Here is a 21,928-nt window from a genome sequence, read left to right as displayed (position 1 = left end):
AAGGTGAGACCACCCCTACCCCTCAGATTGCTCACGCTCTAGGTAAGGATACCAGACACAGAATTTCTGGTGCTGGGCTGTGTCGACCAGCAGCACATGTGGGTGACAAGTGGCAGCTAATAATATTATAGTAGCTGAATCTACCTACTAGTGGTTTTACTCTTTACAGTGAGCTTTTCGTTTGTGAGGAGTAGCTATTATGTTGCTTCTCACTGAAGAAGAAATTTTTGCTTCCTACCCCATCTCCTGACTGCCAGTCAAAACATTAGGTTGAATCATATAAAATTACCATTTTGTAGGTCAAAAATGGTCAAATATCAGCAGTTTCATATAGTTCAGCTTAATACATTCCACTGTTTTTGCTGTTTGAGGTCTTTTTTTTTTTTGACGGAGTTTCGCTTTTGTTACCCAGGCTGGAGTGCAATGGCGCCATCTCGGCTCACCGCAACCTCCGCCTCCTGGGTTCAGGCAATTCTCCTGCCTCAACCTCCTGAGTAGCTGGGATTGCAGGCACGTGCCACCATGCCCAGCTAATTTTTTGTATTTTTAGTAGAGACGGGGTTTCACCATGTTGACCAGGATGATCTTGATCTCTTGACCTCGTGATCCACCCGCCTCGGCCTCCCAAAGTGTTTGAGATCTTTTAAATGCTTTTACTGGTTCATTTAAAGCCAATTATAAAAGGAGATTTCTGATTACTGGTTCAATCTCCTTACTAGTTAAAAGTCTCTTCAGATTTGCTATTTATCTAGGTTATTCCGATTTTGTTTCTTCACAATTTAGTCTTGATTTGGGGTTTCTAGTAATTTGTCCATTTCATCTATGTTATTCAATTTGTTGGCATACAGTTGTTCAAGTACTGTCCAATGATCTTTTATTTCCATAATCAGTAGTATTTTAGTCTTTTTTTCTTAGTCCATCTAGCTAAAAGTTTGTCAATTTTGTTGATCTTTTCAAAAAGTCAACTCTTCATTTCATTGATTTTGTCTGTTGCTTTTCTATTCATGACTTTATTATCACTACTTTTTTTTGAGACAGGGTTTCACCATGTTGGTGAAGCTGATCTTGGACTCCTGACCTTGTGATCCACCCGCCTCAGCTTCCCAAAGTACTGGGATTACTGGCATGAGCAACCACGCCTGGCTTATCACTGCTCTTACATAGCTTTTATAATTGCCCATGCATTTACCTTTGCTAAAATGTTTCTTCCTTCATATGGGTTCAAGTTACTGTCCAGCATCCTTTCATTTCAACTTTTCATTATACCTTTGGGCTTTCATTTCACTCCGTACCTAAGCATTTCTTGCAGGGCAGATCTATTGGTGGCAAACTCCCATGGCTTTTTAAAATCTGGAAATATCTGAATTTCTCCCTCACTTTGAAGGACAGTTTTTCCAGATATAGGATTCCTGGTTGACAGGTCTTTTCATTTTAGTACTTTGAATATATTAAACCATTGCCTTTTGGCTTCCAAGGTTTCTGATGAAAAATCTGCTGATAATCTTACCGAAGAGACCTTGTATGTGATCATCTGCATCTCTTGCTATTCTGAAAATTCTTTCCCTTTTTTATTGGTAATAGTTTTAGGGTACATGTGATAATTTAATACAGTCATACAATTTGTAAAGGTCAAATCACCATATTCAGGATATCCATCACTTTAAATATTTGTCTATTCTTTATGCTAGAACCATTTCAGTTCTTCTCTTCTAGCTATTTAGAAATATACAATAGATTATTGTAAATGACAGTCACCCTATTGATCTGTTTAACACTAGGTCGTATTTCTTTATCAAACCATGTATTTATATCCATAATCAACTTTTCTTCATACCCACTTTTCCTCTATCCTTCTCAGCCTCTGGTAACCATTAATATTCTCTATCTTCGCCGGGAGCGGTGGCTCAAGCCTGTAATCCCAGCACTTTGGGAGGCCGAGGCGGGAGGATCACGAGGTCAAGAGATCGAGACCATCCTGGTCAACATGGTGAAACCCCATCTCTACTAAAAACACAAAAAATTAGCTGGGCATGGTGGCGCGTGCTTGTAATCTCAGCTACTCAGGAGGCTGAGGCAGGAGAATTGCCTGAACCCAGGAGGCGGAGGTTGTGGTGAGCCGAGATCGCGCCACTGCACTCCAGCCTGGGTAACAAGAGCGAAACTCCGTCTCAAAAAAAAAAAAGAAAAAAAAATTCTCTATCTTCACAAGATTTGTATTTTTAGCTCCCACATATGAGTGACAACATGCAATATTTGTCTTTCAGTGCTTGGCTTATTTTACTTAACAACATGATCTCCAGTATCACCCATGCGGCTGCAAATGACAGGATTTCATTATTTTTTATGGCTGAATTTTACACACACACACATAACAGTTTCTTTTTCTTTCTTTTTTTTTTTTTTTTTTTTGAGATGGGGTCTCACTTTGTCACCCAGGCTGGAGTGCAGTGGCATGATCTCGGTTCACTGCAACCTCTGCCACCCTGGCTCAAGTGATTCTCCTGCCTCCACCTCCTGAGTAGCTGGGATTACAGGCGCCTGCCACAGCACCTGGCTAATAACAGTTTGTTTATCCATTGATAGACACTTTGATTGGTTCCATATTTTGGCTATTACAAATAGTGTAGCAGTGGATATAGGCATGAACATATTCATTTTGATACACTGATTTCCTTTCTTTTGGATTTATACCCAGTAGTGGAATTGCTGGATCACATGATAGTCCTCTTTTTAGTTTCTTTGAGGAACCTCAATACTGTTCTCCATAGTGGCTGTACTAATTTACATTTTCACCAACAGTGTACAGGGTTCCCTTTTCTCCACATCCTCACCAGCACTTGTTATTGGCCATCTTTTGGAGATAAAAGCTGTTTCAACTGGAGTGAGATGATACCTCATTGTAGTTTTGATTTGCATTCCTCTGATGATTAGTGATGTTACCATTTTTTCATGTATTTGATGGCCATTTGTATGTCTTCATTTCAGAGATGTCTGTTCAGACCTTTTTTCTATTTTTAAATTGGATTTTTTGTTTTTGCTTTTTGCTGCTGAGTTGTTTGAGCTCCTTATAAATTCTGGTTATTGATTTCTTGTCAGATGGGTAATTTCCAAATATTTTCTCAAATTCAGCAGATTGTTTTTTTTTTTTTTTTTTTTTTGAAACAGAGTTTCGCTCTTGTTACCCAGGCTGGAGTGCAATGGCACGATCTCAGCTCACTGCAACCTCCACCTCCTGGGTTCAGGCAATTCTCCTGCCTCAGCCTCCTGAGTAGCTGGAATTACAGGCACGCACCACCATGCCCAGCTAATGTTTTGTATTTTTAGTAGAGATGGGGTTTCACTATGTTGACCAGGATGGTCTCCATCTTTTGACCTTGTGATCCACCTGCCTCGACCTCCCAAAGTGCTGGGATTACAGGCATGAGCCACTGCGCCCGGCTGTATTTTTCTTTTTACTGTTTCCTTTGCTGTGGAGAATTTGTTTTTTTAGCTTGATGTAATCCCATTTGTCTTTTTTGCTTTGGTTGCCTGTGCTTTTTGGGGTTATACACAAAAATTTTTGTGGCCAGACCAATGTCTTGGAGCATTTCCCCAATGTTGTTTTCTAGTAGTTTCAAAGTTTCAGGTCTTAGATTTAAGTCTTTAATCCCTTTTTACTTGATTTTTGTATATGGTGAGAGATAGGGGTGTAATTCCATTCTTCCACATGTATTTATCCAGTTTTCCCAGCACCACTGAAGAGACTGTTCTTTCCTCACTAGATGTTTGTGAAGACTTTGTCAAAGATGAGTTGCTCATAAATGCATGGATTTATATTTGAGTTCTATATTCTGTTCCACTGGTTTATATGTCTGTGTCTGTTTTTATGCTGGTACCATGCTGATTTGGTTATGGTAACTTCGTAGTAAATTTTGAAGTCAGGTAGTGTGATGCTTCCAGCTTAATTTGTTTTGCTCAGGAATCCTTTGCCTATTCAGAATCTTTTGCGGTTTCATATAAATTTTGGAACTTTTTTCCCATTCTGTGAAAAATGTCATTGGTATTTTGATAGGGATTGCCTTGAATTTGTAAAGTGCTTTGAGTAGTATTGTCATTTTTATGATATTAAAGCTGTGAGCCTAGATTAGAATATTTTTTCTTTTTTGTGTGTGTCCCCTTCAATTTCTTTTATTTGTGTTTTATAGTTTTCCTTGTAGAGACCCTTTACTTCTTTTGTTAAATTTGGGTGCTAGGTTTTTAAAATATTTATAGCTATTATAAATGGAATTGCCTTCTTGATATCTTTTTCATACTGTTCACAGCTGGTGTATATAAATGCTGCTGATTTTTGTATGTTGATTTTGTGTTCTGCAACTTTACTGAATTAGTTTATCTGTTCTAATATTATTTGGTGGAATCTCTAAGTTTTTCTAAGTATAAGATTATGTTATCTGTGAACAAGGCTAATCTGACTTCTTCCTTTCCAATTTGGATACCCTTTATTTTTTTCTTTTGCCTAATTTGCTCTGGCCAGGATCTGCCAGTATTATATTGAATAAAAGTGGCAAAAGTGGGTATCCCTGTCTTGTTCCAGACCTTAAAGTCCTCAATTTCTCCCTAGTCAAGATGATGTTAGCTATAGGTTTGTCATATATGATCCCTATTATTTTGAGATATCTTCTTCCTGTACCCAGTTTGATGAGGGTTTTGATCATAAAGGGATGTTGAATTTTATCAAATGCTTTTTGGCATCCATTGAAATAATCATATAGTCTTTGTTCTTGGTTCTGTTAATTTCTGTTAATGTGATGTATTACATTTATTTATTTGCATATGTTGAACCATCCTTACATCCCTGGGATGAATCTTACTTGATGATCATGGTGAATTTTTTTTTTTAATAAGAATTTTGTTGTTGTTACCCAGGCTGGAGTGCAATGGCACAATCTCAGTTCATTGCAACCTCTGTCTCCCGGGTTCAAGCTGTTCTCTTGCCTCAGCCTCCCAAGTAGCTGGGATTACAGGTGTATGCTACCATGCCCAGCTAATTTTTGTATTTTCAGTAGATACGGGGGTTTCACCATGTTGGCCAGGCTGGTCTCAAACTTGTGACCTTGCGATCCACCTGTCTCAGCCTCCCAAAGTGCTGGGATTACAGGCATGAGCCACCGTACCTGGCCGATCATGGTGAATTAGCTTTTTTATGTATTGTTGAAGTCAGTTGGCTAGCATTTTGATGAGAATTTTTGCATTTGTGTTCATCAGTGATATTGGCTGTTAGTTTTTCTTTTTTTGTTATGTCATTCTCTGGTTTTTGTGTCAGGGTAATGCTGGCTTTATAGAATTAGCTTGAGAGTATTCATTCCTCTTTAAATTTTTTTTTTTTTTTTTTTGAGACATGGTCTTGCTCTGCCACCCAGGCTAGAGTGCAGTGGTGTGATCACAATTCACTGCAGACTTGACCTCCCAGGCTCAAGGGATTCTCTGCCTCTGCCACCCAAGTAGCTAGGACTACAGATGTGTACCACCATGCCTGGCTAATCTGTTTTTTAGAGGCATGGTTTTACCATGGTGCTCAGGCTGGCGCTTCAATTTTTTTGAAGAATTTGCATAAAATTGGTACTCGTTATTTAAATATTTGGTAGAATTCAGCAGTAAAGCCATCAGGACACCTGGGCATTTCTTTCATGGGAGACTTTACTATGACTTCAATATCATTACTTGTTAATGGTTTATTGAGTTTTCCTATTCATGGTTCAGTCTTGGTGGGTGTATATGTCTAGGAATTTATCAATTTCTTCTAGGTTTTCCAGTTTGTTGGCATATACTTGTTTATAATAGTCTCTAATGATTCTTTGTATTTCTGTGGTCTCACTTGTTAATGTCTCCTATTTCATTTCTAATGTTATTTATTTGGGTCTTCCCTTGTTTTTCTTAGTCTAACCAACAGCTTGTCAAATTCTGTATATCTTATCTTTTTTTTCTTTTGGGCAGGGGACAGTGTTTCATTTTGTCGCCGAGGCTGGAGTGCAGTACAATATGGGTCACTGCAACCCTGAACTCCTGGGCTGAAGCAATCGTGCTGCCTCAGCCTCCTAAGTACCTGGGTATCTGGGTACTACAGGCATGTACCACCATGACTGGCTATTTTCTTTTCTTCTTCATCTTTTTTTTTTTTTTTTTTTTTTTTTTTAGAGATGGGGTCTCATGGGGCTTACTATGTTGTCCAGGCTGGTCTTGAACTCCTGCTTCAGGCAATCCTGTTGCCTTGACCTCCCAAAGCGCTAAAATTACAGGTGTGAGCCACCATGCCCAGCCCTCATATTTGTATTTAATTTTACCAATGGGTTTTATATCTCCAAATGTTTTTCTTTTCTGTTTTGCTCTAGTGTTTTTTTCTTTCAGATCGAATAACTCAATATTTAGTATTTATTCTAAGACAGGTGATGGTGATGAATTCTCTCAGCTTTTGTTTGCCTGGGAAAAACATATTTGAAGGATAACTTTGCTAGATACAATATTTTTGGATGGCAGTTTTTTTTTTTTCCCAGCACTTTAAAAATATCATTCTACTGCTTCCCCCTGGCCTGTATGATGCCCATTGAGAACTGCCAGACATGTGTGAGTGCCTTTGTATGTTATTTGCTGATTTTTTTCTTGCTAGTTTTAGGATTCTGTTCATCCTTGACCTTTGAGAGTCTGATTATTATATGTCTTGAGGTAATCTTATTTGGGTCAAATCTGTTTGGTGTTCTCTAACCTTCCTATACCTGAGAAAGTTATCTCAAGTTTTGGAAAGATTTTTTTCTTTGTCTCTCTCTCTCTTTTTTCTTTTGAATAAGCTTTCTACCCCTTGTTCATGCTCAACTCCCCATTGAACATCGGTAATTCTTAATTCTTAAATTTTGTATTTTTTTTTCTTTTCTCTCTCTCTCTGTCACCCAGGCTGGAATGCAGTGGTGCAATCACAACTTAGTGCAGCTTCAACCTCCGAGTCTCAAGCAGTCCTTCCATCTCAGCCTCCTGAGTAGCTGGGACAACAGGCATATGCCACCACACCTGGCCAATTTTTTGTATTTTTTCTAGAGATGGGGTTTTGCCATGTTGCCCAGACTGATCTCAAATTCCTGGGCTCAAGCAATCCACCCGCCTCTGCCTTCTGAAGTACAGGGGTTACAGGCATGAGCCACTGTGCCCAGTTGAGTCTTTTTCTTTTCTTTTTTTAAAGACAGGTTTCATTCTGTCACTTGGGCTGGAGTGCAGTGGTGTGATCACAGCTTACCACAGTCTCGAACTCCTGGGTTTAGGCAATCCTCCCATCTCAGCCTCCTGCATAGCTGAGACTATAGGCATGCACCACCAGGCCCTGCTAGTGTTTTTGTTTTCATTTTGTGTAGAGATAGGGTCTCACTATGTTGCCCAGGCTAGTCTCGAACTCCTGCCTTCAAGTGATCCTCCTGCTTCAGCCTCCCAAAGTGCTGGAATTACAGGCATGAGCCAACTCTTGATAAATTTGGTCTTTTGAGGTAATTTTGTATATCTTGTAGGCAATCTTTATTGATTTCCTTTTTTATAAAGATTTTTTTCTCCTTTGTGTATTTTCCAGTAGCCTATCTTCAAACTCAATGATTCTTACCTCTGCTTGATCCATTCTTCTATTGAAAGCCTCTAAGGAATTTTTCAGTTCAGCTAATATATTTATCAGTTCTAAGATTTCTGTTTGATTTCTTTTTATTATTTCAACCTCTTTGCTACCTTTATCTGATAAATTTCTGAATTGCTTTTCTGTGTTATCTTAAAGATCACTGAGTTTCCTTAAAATTTCTATTCTGAATTCTTGGTTAGAGAGCTTATATATCATCCTCTCATTTAGAGTCAGTTACTGGTACCTTGCTCTGTCCATTTGGGGAGATCATGCTTCCCTGTTTGCTGTTGTTTCCTGTTGATGTATATGTCTTTGCACTGAAGCATTAGTCAGTTAATTCAGTCTTCTCTGGCTGGCTTGTTTTTGTATTTTATTGGATACATTTGCTTAGAGGCTTTTTGCTGCTGGGTCACTGCCTCCTTTTCAGCTCTAGGTGGAGCCTTAAACCCAGGTTCACCTCAGGTCTTAGTATAAACTATCAGAACGCTGCTCTTCCTGAATGGGGGAGGTCCCCAGGGGAGTTTCCTGGCAGTGTGGGAAGGCTGACTGGGGTCCATGCTCAGGGAATCTGTGGGACAAACGTCCTACCGCGTGGTACTGCTGAACAGCCACTCTGATTTGGCATCTCCTTTTGCTTAGTTACAGAACAGAGATTCCAGAGCCAGGGATGGTAGTCCCACTTCCCTGCTTTGTCTCTGCCTGTCTTCAGGACTCTTTCTCCCTTCAGGCACTTGTGATGCTTCCCATGGATTAAGGCAGGGCAGGTCTCCTGCCAGGGAACACAAGATGGAGAAGCTGAATGTCCACCTCAGTTTCACTTTTTCCAGTGTAGAAACAGTGAGTTGGAGGAAATGCTTTTGCATGCTTGGTGATTGGCGTAATGTGGGGAGTGTTGTTACATAGAAATCCAGTTGTCTTACCATCTGCTCAGGGTTTTTTCTGGGGTCCTGAGAACTGTCTCATCTTCATATTTGAGTTCTAAGATACTTCCGGCGATAATTCCAGCACTGTATATTTGTTTTCATTTTTCTGTTGGGGAGAGGTGGGTACTGAAGCCGGCTTACTTCTTTGCCACCATTTCAGAACTGGAGGTCTTTCACTTTTGAAAGTTCGACTTTAATCTGTCTAGGTATGGGTGTTTTTAAGTACTTGAAAGTTTGATTTTAATGTGTCTAGGTGTGGGTGTCTTTGAGTTCATCTTATTTGGAGTTCATTTAACTTCTTGGATGTTTATATTTAAGTCTTTCACCAAATTTGGAGAGTTTTCAGCCATTATCTGTTCAAAATACCCTTGCTACCCTTTTCTCTCTCCTTATTCTTCTGGAATTCTCACAGTATGTGCGTGTGTTGCTTGATGGTGTCCCACAGGTCCTCTAGGCTCTGTTCTCTTCTCAGTCTTTTTTCTATTTCTCAGACTTGATAATGTCCATTGTCCTCTCTTCAACTTTGCTAATTCTTTCCTCTGCCTGCTAAATTTGTCTTTGAATCCCTCTAGTGAATTTTTCATTTCAGTTATTGTACTTTTCAGTTCTGGGATTTGTGGTATCTTTTTAAGTTTTCTGTCTGTTTCTTGATATTTCCATTTTGTTCATACTTCATTATCTTGATGTTCTTCACATCTTCCTTTAGTGCTTAGAGCATCTTTAAGACAGTTTTTTAGAGTCTTTGCCATCAGGTCTCTTTCAGGGACCATTTCTGTTGACTTATTTTTCTTCCTTTGACTGGACCATATTTTCCTCTTTCTTCATATGTCTTGTGATTTTTTTTTTTTATTGTCGTTATAAAGTAGATGTTTGAATCAAACAGTGTGGTGTCTGGAAATCAGATTCTCTGCCTCCGCTGGGCTCACTGTTTTTGTTTACTTATTCGATGGTTGTATACTGTGTGTACACTAAGGATAAGCCTGAGGTATACATGTAAGGTCTTCTCAAGTCTTTTCTTTTTCTTTCTTTCTTTTTTTTTTTTTTTTGAGACGGAGTTTCGCTCTTGTTACCCAGGCTGGAGTGCAATGGCACGATCTCGGCTCACCGCAACCTCCGCCTCCTGGGTTCAGGCAATTCTCCTGTCTCAGCCTCCTGAGTAGCTGGGATTACAGGCACGCACCACCATGCCCAGCTAACTTTTTGTATTTTTAGTAGAGATGGGGTTTCACCTTGTTGACCAGGATGGTCTCGATCTCTTGACCTCGTGATCCACCCGCCTCTGCCTCCCAAAGTGCTGGGATTTCAGGCTTGAGCCACCGCACCCGGCCTTTTCTTTTTCTTTCTTTACATTTTTTTTTTTTTTTTTTTTTTTGAGACAGAGTCTTGCTCTGTCACCCAGGCTGGAGTGCAAATGGCTGTATCTCAGCTTACTGCAACCTCTGCTTCCTGAGTTCAAGCAATTCTGCTGCCTCAGCCTCCTGAGTAGCTGGTATTACAGGCATGTGCCACCATGCCCAGCTAATTTTTATACTTTTAGTAGAGACTGGGTTTCACCATGTTGTTGCAGCTGGTCTTGAACTCCTGACCTCATGATCCGCCGTTGGCCTCCTTAAGTGCTGGGATTATGGGTGTGCGCCACACACCCAGCCTCTCTCTCTCTCTCTCTTTTTTTTTTTTAAGACAGAATCTCACTCTGTCGCCCAGGCTGGAAGGCAATGGCATGATGTCAGCTCACTGCAACCTCCACCTCCCAGGTTCAAGCAATTCTCTTGTCTCAGCCACCCAAGTAGCTGGGATTACAAGCATGGGCCACCACACCCGGTTAATTTTTTGTATTTTTAGTAGAGCTGTTGCTTCACTATGTTGGTTAGGGTGGTCTCAAATTCCAACCTCAGGTGATCTACCTGCCCTGCCTTGGCCTCCCAAAGTGCTGGGATCTCAGGCATGAGCCACCACGCCCAGCTTCTCAGATGTTTTCTGAGCCTTTCTCTGGGCATGCATGGTCATTTCTATTTTTCCCTATATATGTGTTTGTTTTTGAATGTTGTAGTCTTTAATGTCTGGCTTCGAAAAGGGAAAAAAAGCAAAAAGTTAATGGGGGTGGTACTGGCCTTTGAATTACCTGGAGATCCCTTCAGCCGAAAAAGAGAGGGCCTTGCCACATTGGAGGCAGGTGTCATAACAATGGCTCTCAGCCTCTTTATCTGCACGTCTGTGATCAGAACCAGCAATCAGTGATCAGAGCACAGATCCTTGATATTTGGAGGGTCAGGATCTTTGTTTTTGTACCCCCTGGCTCCCTCAAGCTATGTGTGGGTTGCTCCAGGAACATGGGCACAGCTGCCTACTGTGTGACTGAGAGGAGGAGGATGGGTAGCTGCTACCCTGCTAAGAGCTGAAGTTGACTAAAATTAACCACCATTTAATATCCAAGCCTTCCCCTAGAAGTTGCAAGCCTTTAATAGATTCCAGAATCGTTTCAGAATAGTTACAGGAGAAAGATTTTGCGAATGCAGTTGTTGTCTGGGTGGGGAAGATTGCTGGTGCTCTGTACTCCGTCTCTTAGGTTTTCACATGTGTGGTTACATTAAATCCTGATGAGCAGAGATTCTGCTCCAAGCATTTCTTGGTATTTTTAGGGAAATGGATATGTTACACATTCTAGTCTCCAGTGTGAATGATAAGTAAAATGTGGTTGCTGCTGTTACATCATTATGTTTTCTCTCCGCTTTTAGATAAACCAGATATTTTCAATCAGTGAAAAACAATGACAGATATTTCAGGCACTCTTCAATTAGCTGGCCATAATATGTTTTATATTAAATGATATGTTTCATAAGCCATGTACATTTTTTAAATCCATCTCTGTCTCACCATACGTCACATGATACATGTGGCAAAATAAGACACAGACTCATTTTTACAGTTCCTTAAGGTAAGGTTGGCTACAAGAAGGATTGAGGGCCCCCACGCAAACTTGCAGGACCCCGAAAGACAGTGATTTTTCTTGAGATACATTAAGTCACAAGCACACTAATTATAGTGAAATCTTACAACTGTGCAAAATATTTGGTAGTGTTAACTACTGATGTCCGGAGTTTTCATGAAGACTATAGCGGACATATTTTTTTAAAGATCATACCATTTATCTAATGAGAGTAAAACATCAGTTTGCTAGGGTTTTAACTTTTCTTAACTGGCAATCTTTTTCATTTTTTATTTTATTTTCTGAGACAAGGTCTTGCTCTGTTGCCCAGGCTGGAGTGCAGTGGTATGATCAGGGCTCCCTGCAGCCTCATTGACCTCCTGGGCTCAATCAATCCCGAGTAGCTGGGACTATAAGAACATGCTACTACACCCGGCTAATTTTTGCTTTTTGGTTTTTTTTCCTGATAGAGATGAGATTTTACTATGTTGCCGAGGCTGGTCAAACTCTGGACTCAAGTGATCTGCCTGCTTCAGCTTCCCAAAGTATTGGAATTGACAGTCTTCATGACATAGAACTTCATCTATTATGGGCAGGGCTGGCTTCATGGTTGTGTCATTTGTGCTCTTAGAAATGCCTAGTGCTTGATTTAATATTCTTCTGTTGTTATTGTGAAATTTCTAATAAATTATAAACAAAGACCTCTGCATTTTCATTTTCATCGGGGCCTGCAAATTGTCTAGCTGGTTCTGATTATGGGAGCTGATTTCATCTTCCCTTACCGTGTCGTATGAGCTAAAGCATGGTTTTCACAGGATATAAACTATGGAGCAGGCAAGGGCAGCAGTAAGCCAAAGGAGCTTCTGGCCAACACCTTTTATTTCTACCAGAGACTGAACTTGGTATGATAGGCAAGGGAAAGAAAGAGCATAGTTGAGAAGCACGCAGGGGCTACTGACAGCTAGAGATTCTCCATTAACAGCAGCAGCAGCTGCTGGCACTCCTGCTACGCCCACCACCATTTTAAGAAGCTAAAATATCTGCCCAGCTCTGGCTAAGCGCTTCATGTTCATTATTTCCTTTAACTTAATCTTCTCAACATCCTACAAAATGAGTATTATTTTTATAGATGAAGAATCTGAAGCTACCAGTAATTAAGTTGCCTACAATTACAGAGGCACTCACTGTCCTTTCTACTCTCTTAAAAATAACTAGTCTCTCTTGTCTGTTGTTAAGATTGAATGTGAATCACTGATTTACTACTTTAAAACATGTGTTGGTAGGGCAAGGGCCATAGACTAATGCTTCTTTAGTATTTTTTTTTTGGTCCATATTTTTACTTTTATGTTTAATTGTAGATAGTATTGTTGTTTTTGGATAGACATTTTCTTCCCTTTTTCTCCACGGATGCTATCCAGAGAGTATAACAATACTGGAAGTGTTTTCCAAGAAGAAATATGTACACCCTCCTCTTCCTCTCAGAAGATGTCAGTAAACAGTCCTACCTATTTTTTAAACCTCAGCCAAGATAACATTTAGTTCATCGATTATTTTTGCTATTTTTGTTTTATTAGTTTTGATATGTGATTATATTCTGCCATAATTTTAAAAGACTATCGAGTGGGCATGGTGGCTCAGGCCTATAATCCCAGCACTTCAGGAGGCCAAAGCAAGTAGATACCTTGAGCCCAGGAGTTCAAGACCATCATGGGCAATGTGGCAAAATCTTGTCTCTACAAAAAATACAAAAATTAGCCTGGCGTGGTGGTGCATACCTGTAGTGCCAGGTACTGGAAAGGCTGAGGTGCAAGGTTCACCTGAGCCGGAAGTGGAGGTTGCAGTGAGCCGATATCACACCACTGCACTTCAAACTGGGTGACAGAGCAAGACCCTTTCTCAAAAAAAAAAAAACAACAACAACAACAACAACAAAAAAACAAGATTATGGGATCTATTTTTATTTTGCATTAAAATAAAGTTTTTCACAAGTTTATAAATACAGAAATCTCATTCTGGACTAACCCCAGTCATGTGTCTTGCAGGAGAGCGTCTCTAGCATCTGATGTCCCCAGGTTTGGATATAGTTCCTCATCCGGTCACAAGTACGTTCCCCGGAGGGCAGTGCTTTATGTACCTGGAAATGATGAAAAGAAAATAAAGAAGATTCCATCCCTGAATGTAGATTGTGCAGTGCTCGACTGTGAGGATGGTGTGGCTGCAAACAAAAAGGTAATGGCATGATTTTAGTATGAGAAAAAGAAAGGGATTCAAATTTGCTTTTCTTCGGAATAATGACACCGCCTGCTATTTGGAAAGATTCTACCGTACTCATCTTTTGCTGATTATTAACAGTTCTTTGGCCTACTTTTATATAGGTTCTAAATGTACATTTATTTTCTTTGAGAGAAAGGAAGAATCCCACCAAAATATATTTTAAAATCATGCCTTCTGTATATATGAGACTATGTGTAAGTATGTATAGATAGACAATCAACTTTGGCCATGATATTTGCCGGTCTAAGTAAATGAATGACATCAGGGTCCCAAAACATGGACCAGTACAGGCCACAGTACAGGGCTGCTAAGAACCGGGCTAGACAGCAGGAGATGAGCAGTGGGCGAATAAGCATTATGACCTACCTAAGCTCTGCCTCCTGTCAGATCAGCAGTGGCATTTGATTCTCAAAGAGCATGACCCTGTTGTGAACTGCGCATATGGACGTTCTAGGTTGCACTCTCCTTATAAGAATCTAACTAATGCCTGATAATCTGAGGTGGAACAGTTTAATCTGAAACTATTGCGCCGCCCCACCTCCCAAGGAACAATTATCTTCCATAAAACCGGTCTGTGGTGCAAAAAAGGTTAGGGAGCACTGAACTACATAATTCTAAAATTGTGGTGTAAGATTTTGAGACTGATAAAATGCAACTAGGGAGTTATTTCTTCTTCTTACCACCAGGTATACTGAGTAGTGGTCTTATCTCTTCGGGATAAGTGTCAAGAGAATAAAACATAGTTTTCCATGGATAAATCACCATTTTCTCTACTTAATTTAAGGGAAGTGACACATAGAACCTTAGTGGTTGGTTGTAGCTTCTGGCTTATTTCCTCATGGCCTGACCAAAGAGATGAGCCTTAGAAAATATCCAATTTGTAGGCCAGACGAGGGGGCTCATACCTGTAATCCAAGCCCTTTAGGAGGCCAAGATGGGAGTATTTATTGCTTGAGCTCAGGAGTTTGAGATGAGTCTGGGCAACATAGCAAAACCCTGTTTATTTAAAAAAAAAAAAATAGCCAGGCATGATGGTGTCTACCTGTAGTCCCAGTTTATCAGGAGGCTGAGGTGGTAGGATCACTTGAACCCAAGAGTTTGAGGCTGCAGGGAACCACGATCATGCCACTGCACTCCAGCTTGGGCAACAGAGCGAGACCCTGTCTCCAAAAAAGTTTTAAAAAACCAAAATACAGCCGGGCGCGGTGGCTCAAGCCTGTAATCCCAGCACTTTGGGAGGCCGAGGCGGGTGGATCACGAGGTCGAGAGATCGAGACCATCCTGGTCAACATGGTGAAACCCCGTCTCTACTAAAAATACAAAAATTAGCTGGGCGTGGTGGCGCATGCCTGTAATCCCAGCTACTCAGGAGGCTGAGGCAGGAGAATTGCCTGAACCCAGGAGGCGGAGGTTGCGGTGAGCCGAGATCGCGCCATTGCACTCCAGCCTGGGTAACAAGAGCGAAACTCCGTCTCAAAAAAAAAAAAAAAAATAGCCAATTTGTAAAGAGGTACAAAAGACTCTTACTGCATGATTGTATAGTAGTTGCTTTTTTAATTTTTTGCTCAGCTTTGTTTTCTATGTTTTTCTAATGAACATGGATTCATTCAACAATTAGTTGAGATATATAAATCATTATAACAATAACTTATATTTGCATGAAAATTTTTTTGTTTTTTGAGATGGAGTTTTGCTCTTGTTACCCAGGCTGAAGTGCAATGGTGCGATCTCAGCTCACCACAACCTCCGCCTCCTGAGTTGAAGCAATTCTCCTGCCTCAGCCTCCCAAGAAGCTGGGATTACAGGCATGCACCACCATGCCCAGCTAATTTTGTATTTTTAGCAGAGACGGGGTTTCCCCATGTTGGTTAGGCTGGTCTTTAACTCCCAACCTCAGGTGATCCGCCTACCTCAGCCTCCCAAAGTGCTGGGATTACAGACGTGAGCCACTGCACCCAACTTGCATGGAACTTTTAAAGTTAAAAACATGAGTTCACTTGATCTTTATCTATCCAGGCCCTAGACCGTGAGGTTGGGCTGGGAATGGGTTATGGGAGATGGGTGATGAGGGGGCTGGCTCTCTGGATTTATGCCTACTTGGAAGTTTCTCGCCTCAGGTGACCTGAAACAATGTGGCTGTACTATACAGTTTTCTGGATTAGTTACTTTTTCTGGAGTTTCTAGCAAATATTTGCCTTAATTTTAAAGAAAAAATTTAATTTCCAGCATCTTTCTAATGTTCAAACTAAGGCTTTCCGAGTATTTGGAAAAGGATTAGAACGAGCATGTGGAATCTAAAACATCTACTCGACATCTTTGGCATGTGCAAGGAAAATACCACTAATCTTTCTCCCAGAGATTAAAGTAAATAGGCCTTTTTCTGAAGGCTGTAATGTGACTCTAGTATGCTCCTTCCCATACCTCATGTAGTGTGCTCCAAGATTAGAGGCTACATTGTAAATCCAGTTCTGTGCGACCCAGGGCAATTCACTGTACTTTTCTGCCTCAGTTTCTTATCTATACTGTAGGGATGACAATATCTTCTTTTGTCAGGGGCAGGGATTATTATGAGAAAAAAGTTGATAAAGTATCTGGGAGTACCTTGATTTCTTACAGGAAATAGATTAGATCAATCCTGTAGTAATCATGATTACAAGGGAATTCATTTTAGCATTGTAGCAGTGAGTCATTGGGTGCCCTGATAAACTTCTAATTATAATTCTTCACAAGTCTTAAGGCTGTCCTCCAATACCCACCTGAGAATGTTTTCTGCCACCCAAACAAGTTGGAAATGTAGTCTGTTCCTGCTTTACATTTCCTTATTGTTTATGGGTTCTGAAGCAATCTTTATCTCCATAATAGTAGCAGCTGAGCTACCACTTAGGAGAAATAGAAGGAGGAGAAGGGAGAGAAGAAGAAGAATTAATGTTGGGCAAACTGGGAGGCTGTCTTAGAGTACATATGTTCACACAGCATCTTTATTAGGATGTTTTCATTCTCCTAATGCAGCTGGACATTGCATTATGTGCTAGACACACTGTTTTATGCACACTAAGCTTAGAGGCAGCTAAAATTTTATTAAAAAATTTTTTTTGGTCTTTCTTTTGCCCAGGCTGGGGTACAATAGTGTTATTATAACTCACTGCAGCCTCAAACTCCTGGGCTCAAGCAGTCTTTTCACCTCAGCTTCCTGAGCAGCTAGGACTATAGGCACCCACCACCATCCCAGCTAATTGTTTTATTTTTTGTAGAGATGGGGTCTTGCTGTGTTGTTCAGGCTGGTCTCGAACTCCTGGTGTTTTATTTTTTGTAGAGATGGGGTCTTGCTGTGTTGTTCAGGCTGGTCTTGAACTCCTGGACACAAGTGATCCTCCTGCCTTGGTCTCCCCAAGTGCTCGGTTTACAGGCATAAACCACAGTGACCAGTCAAAATTCTCTTTCTTATCCATAGAAACTTTTGGCAAACCAGGCTGATATTTGTTTAATAATAATAATAATCTTGGCCAGGCATAGTGGCTCATGTCAGTATTTCCGGTACCCTGGGAGGCTGAGGCAGGCAGATCACTTCAGGCTAGGGGTTCAAGACCAGCTTGGGCAACATGGCAAAATCTTGTCTCTACTAAAAATACAAAAAAAAAAAGCAGGTCATGGGGGCACACACCTGTAATCCCACCTACTCGGGAGACTGAGGCACAAGAATTGCTTGAACCTGGGAGGCAGAGGTCGTGTGAGCTGGGATTGTGCCACTGTACTCCAGCCTGGGCAACAGAGCAGGACTCTGTCTCAAAAAAAAAGTTTATTTTTCTTAAAATCTTTATCTAGGATTTAATTTTATCTCATATATTTCACATCATAGCCCTGGCCTGTCAGGGTCATTTTGGATTTTTGTTTCATTATCCATGATTTATATCATGCACATCTTACGAAAATTTAACAAGTTTCTGATGGAAATTTTCAAGAGGTTGGAGCCAAGTGCTGCACAAGCATGCCACTGAAAACTTCTTTTCCAGTCTGTTGAACAGAGATGTATATAGTGCTGATGAAATGCCAGGTGCTGTAATTTGCATGACATCCCAATGAGGTGCTATGATGACACTCCTTTTATATAAGGAAACTGAGGCACAGAACGATCCAGTTCTATATATATATATTTTTAGACAGAGTTTTGCTTTTGTTGCCCAGACTGGAGTGCAGTGGCACGATCTCGGCTCACTACAGTCTCTGCCTCCAGGGTTCAAGTGATTCTTCTGCCTCAGCCTCCCAAGTAGCTGGGATTACATGCCCATGCCACCATGCCTAGCTAATTTTGTATTTTTAGTAGAGATGCAGTTTCAACATGTTGGTCAGGCTGGTCTTAAACTCCTGACTTCAGGTGATCTGCCCGCCTTGGCTTCCCAAAGTGCTGGGATTACAGGCATGAACCACCACGCCCTGCCCAGTTCGTGAATTATACCATAAATGTGCTTATTTAGACGGCTGACTCTCCTAAAATTCATTCTTGTCATGCAGATATTATGAGATTTTCATCAAATGCCTTTTCAAAATGAAGATATGTTTCTAGTCTTCATGTCCAAAAATACCTTCTCCCTCAGTCCCTCCACCTAACTAGGAAAGTGAAGTCAGGTAAATGAGACTTGTTCTTGAGGAACCCCACGCCAGTGCCTCATTGTTACAAGTGCTATATTGTTATTTATATATATTGTTATTTACATACATTATCTCTCATTTACATGTCGTCTTATTTAGTCCTTATAGCAATGTTTTAAAATATGTACAAGGTCACATTGCCATTAAATAGCAGAACCAAGATGTGAATCTCCTAGATTTTTTGCCAGGAACAAGCCTCCAGCTTACCTGCTCATGTATTTCCTAATCCATCTTCTCTCTCTTTCTTGGAAAGCGAGTGCCTTGGCTTCTTTTTATCTTTTGTCAGCTTCCTCTTCTCCATGATCTCTCAAAGGTCACTGACAGGAGCTCTGTGTTCCTGTCTGCAGACCCCTTCAGTGCCCTGGGATTGGGATTGTCATCCATTTAGACCTAGGGACTTCAATGCACTGCAAAGTCCAGATAAGCCTGAAACTTCTCAAATAGCTCCTATTCCCTTTTCTTTCTTGAAGTCACCTCTTTTTTTTTTTTTTTTTTTTTTTGAGACGGAGTTTCGCTCTTGTTAACCCAGGCTGGAGTGCAATGGCACGATCTCGGCTCACCGCAACCTCCGCCTCCTGGGTTCAGGCAATTCTCCTGCCTCAGCCTCCTGAGTAGCTGGGATTACAGGCACACGCCACCATGTCCAGCTAATTTTTTGTATTTTTAGTAGAGACGGGGTTTCACCATGTTGACCAGGCTGGTCTCGATCTCTTGACCTCGTGATCCACCCGCCTCGGCCTCCCAAAGTGCTGGGATTACAGGCTTGAGCCACCGTGCCCGGCCGAAGTCACCTCTTAATCATGATTCTTATTTGAATATTCTCTGGATGGAGGACATAGAGACCATTTTTAGTGAGTTTATTTCTCAGCAAGAAGAAATCCATATTAAAACTCTTAATTTCAGATTATCTAGTTAGAGTTGGGCTAAACTGAACCATTATTGCCTAATTCAGCTTTCTTGGAATTATTAAAACATAGTCACTTCATTTTGTATCTCATTTTATTTTTTTATTAGTAGACTAATTCCATATTTCATTTGATTGATTCTCTGTGAAGTATGGGCTTACAATGAAAACAATAGGAGTTTCCACAAAGCAGTTTATAAGTATATAATACCTTCCAGCAGGCTCTAATCCTGTCCTGCTAATCCAATTTGTGTTTAAGTAGCTCCTTCATGTCAAGGATGGCACTACCAGCTCACCTTCCCAAGCACGGATGATGAAAAGACTGTCTTCACTCCCCCTTATCTCCTCCTTTTCATTGTTAAATGCATGAGGAGGTACAGGGCTGTCTAAGCCACTGCTTGCTGGGCCACAGTAAAAATATGCCAAGTAATGCACTGATTTCTGATGTAACTCCATGACACTGGGTGAGGCCAAGGGAGTAGGTGCAGAGGAGGAAGAGGCATGATTCCATGGCTGCCATTTCAGTTAAATAAATATTTACATAATTATTTAATATTAAGTTTAAATATTTAAATTTAAATACCTAATGAATTCTTAAGTAAATAATGAGTACTCAACTAGTTGCCACGGCAGGCAGGAGGTACACAAAAATGCTGGCAGATTCCCTAACCTGGAGGAGACACAAGCCAGTAGTGAGACTGGCAAAAAGTAAATAGTTGTAATCCAGCAAAATAGATGAGAACATATTCCTTTTTTAATCGTTTGGTTCTGAGTGTTTGTATGTTTAGTAGATATGGGGTTTCACCATGTTGGCCAGGCTGGTCTCAAATTCCTGGCCTCAGGTCTCCTGCGGTCTCACCCACCTCAGTCTCCCAAAGTGCTGGGATTACAAGCCTGAGCCATCGTGCCTGGCCAGTTCTGAGTGTTTTTTTTCATCGCCACTTGGTCTCTTGCTTGAAACATGACATAGGAAAGAGTGCTTCCCAAAGTCTATGATGAAGAACCAGTTTGGGTATCCAATCCATTGTGGACTGATACTTCTGTAAAATACAATACAAATGAAATGCTACAAAGATTAAGTGCTTGTTGGGTGACAACAGTGTCAGGTGCTACGGAAGTTTCTAAACTCTTACTCTCCAAGGCTGTGCTTAATCATAGTTGCATGGTAAGATTTCTAGGACCAAGAGTGGGCCACAAACAATACCTTGAGCAGCAAAGACTTAAATTTCTTGTTTAAACGAGATTTTTTTTTTTTAATCTTTTTGTTGCTGAGCTCTAGCATAGTTGCATGGTGATTAGAGAAATGTGGTGTAAATGACGATTCTTTGAAATTTGTTGTTCTGCTTCATTACCAAATATATTAGCCATTTTTTGTAACTGTTCCACATGCTGAAGAAGAAAGTGTATTTTCTATTTACTGGATGCAGAGTTCTATATATTTTCTATTAGACCAAGCTTGTTAATTATGTTATTCAAACATGCAAATCTTTACTCATGCCAGTAATTGGGAGAGGCTAGTTGAAATCATTGCTCTAACAGAAAATTTGCCAATGTCTTTAGGTATATACACATTTAGAATTATTACATCTTCCTGGCATATTGAATCATCTGTTTCTATGTACTCACCATCTTTATCCCTTAAAATGCTTTTTGCTTTGAAGTGTATGTGGTCTCGCAACATCAATTTTCTTTAGGTTGGCATTTGCTCAGTGTATAATTTTCATCCATTTGCTTTCAAAATGTCCATATCTTTGTGTTTTAATTATGTCTCCTATTTTTAAAAAATTCTATATCCATGTTGACAGTTTCTCTTCTAAATAGTATGTTATGTTAATCTATTGACCTTTTTTTCCTTTGAGACAGAGTATGGCTATGTTACACAGCCTGGATTGCAATGGTGCGATTATGGCTCACTGCAACCTCTGCCTCCCAGGTTCAATCAATTCTCTTGCCTCAGCCTCCTAAGTAACTGAGATTACGGGTGCCTGCCACCATGCCTGGCTCATTTTTGTATTATTAGTGAAGATGGGGTTTCACCATGTTGGCCAGGCTGGCCTCGAACTCCTGATCTCAGGTGATCCACCGTTTTCGGTCTCCCAAAGTGCTGGGATTACAGGCGTGAGCCGCTGCACCTGGCCAATCCATTGACTTTTTTTTTTTAGACGGAGTTTCGCTCTTGTTACCCAGGCTGGAGTGCAATGGCACGATCTCGGCTCACCGCAACCTCCGCCTCCTGGGTTCAGGCAATTCTCCTGCCTCAGCCTCCTGAGTAGCTGGGATTACAGACACGCACCACCATGCCCAGCTAATTTTTTGTATTTTTAGTAGAGACGGGGTTTCACCATGTTGACCAGGATGGTCTCGATCTCTTGACCTCGTGATCCACCCGCCTCGGCCTCCCAAAGTGCTGGGATTACAGGCTTGAGCCACTGCGCCCGGCCCCATTGACTTTTAATGTAATTACTGATAAGTTTGGATTTGATTACACCATTATGTTTCATAATGTTTCCCCACCTGTTTCATGTTTCTTTTTTTATCTTTCTTTCAAAAGATTTTTTGGTTTCTTTCTTTTCTTTTTTTTTTTTTTTTTTTTTTGAGGTGGAGTCTTGCTCTGTTTCCAGGCTGGAATG

The 21,928-nt window shown here is 40.7% G+C and overlaps 1 protein-coding gene across 2 annotated transcripts in view; it reads left to right on the top strand.

The window, feature by feature from the left end:
• CLYBL (citramalyl-CoA lyase) overlaps positions 1-21,928 on the top strand; it is a 290,952-nt gene that overhangs the window by 154,439 nt on the left and 114,585 nt on the right. For both annotated transcript variants that reach the window (XM_003928221.4, XM_074387482.1), the window contains exon 2: positions 13,516-13,702. In XM_003928221.4, coding sequence (XP_003928270.1) covers positions 13,516-13,702 — 187 coding nt within the window. The remainder of the gene's footprint in view (positions 1-13,515; positions 13,703-21,928) is intronic.

Source organism: Saimiri boliviensis, chromosome 16, assembly GCF_048565385.1.
Source record: "Saimiri boliviensis isolate mSaiBol1 chromosome 16, mSaiBol1.pri, whole genome shotgun sequence".
Classification (NCBI taxonomy): Eukaryota; Metazoa; Chordata; class Mammalia; order Primates; family Cebidae; genus Saimiri; species Saimiri boliviensis.
This window is presented reverse-complemented; position numbering and strand designations above follow the sequence as displayed.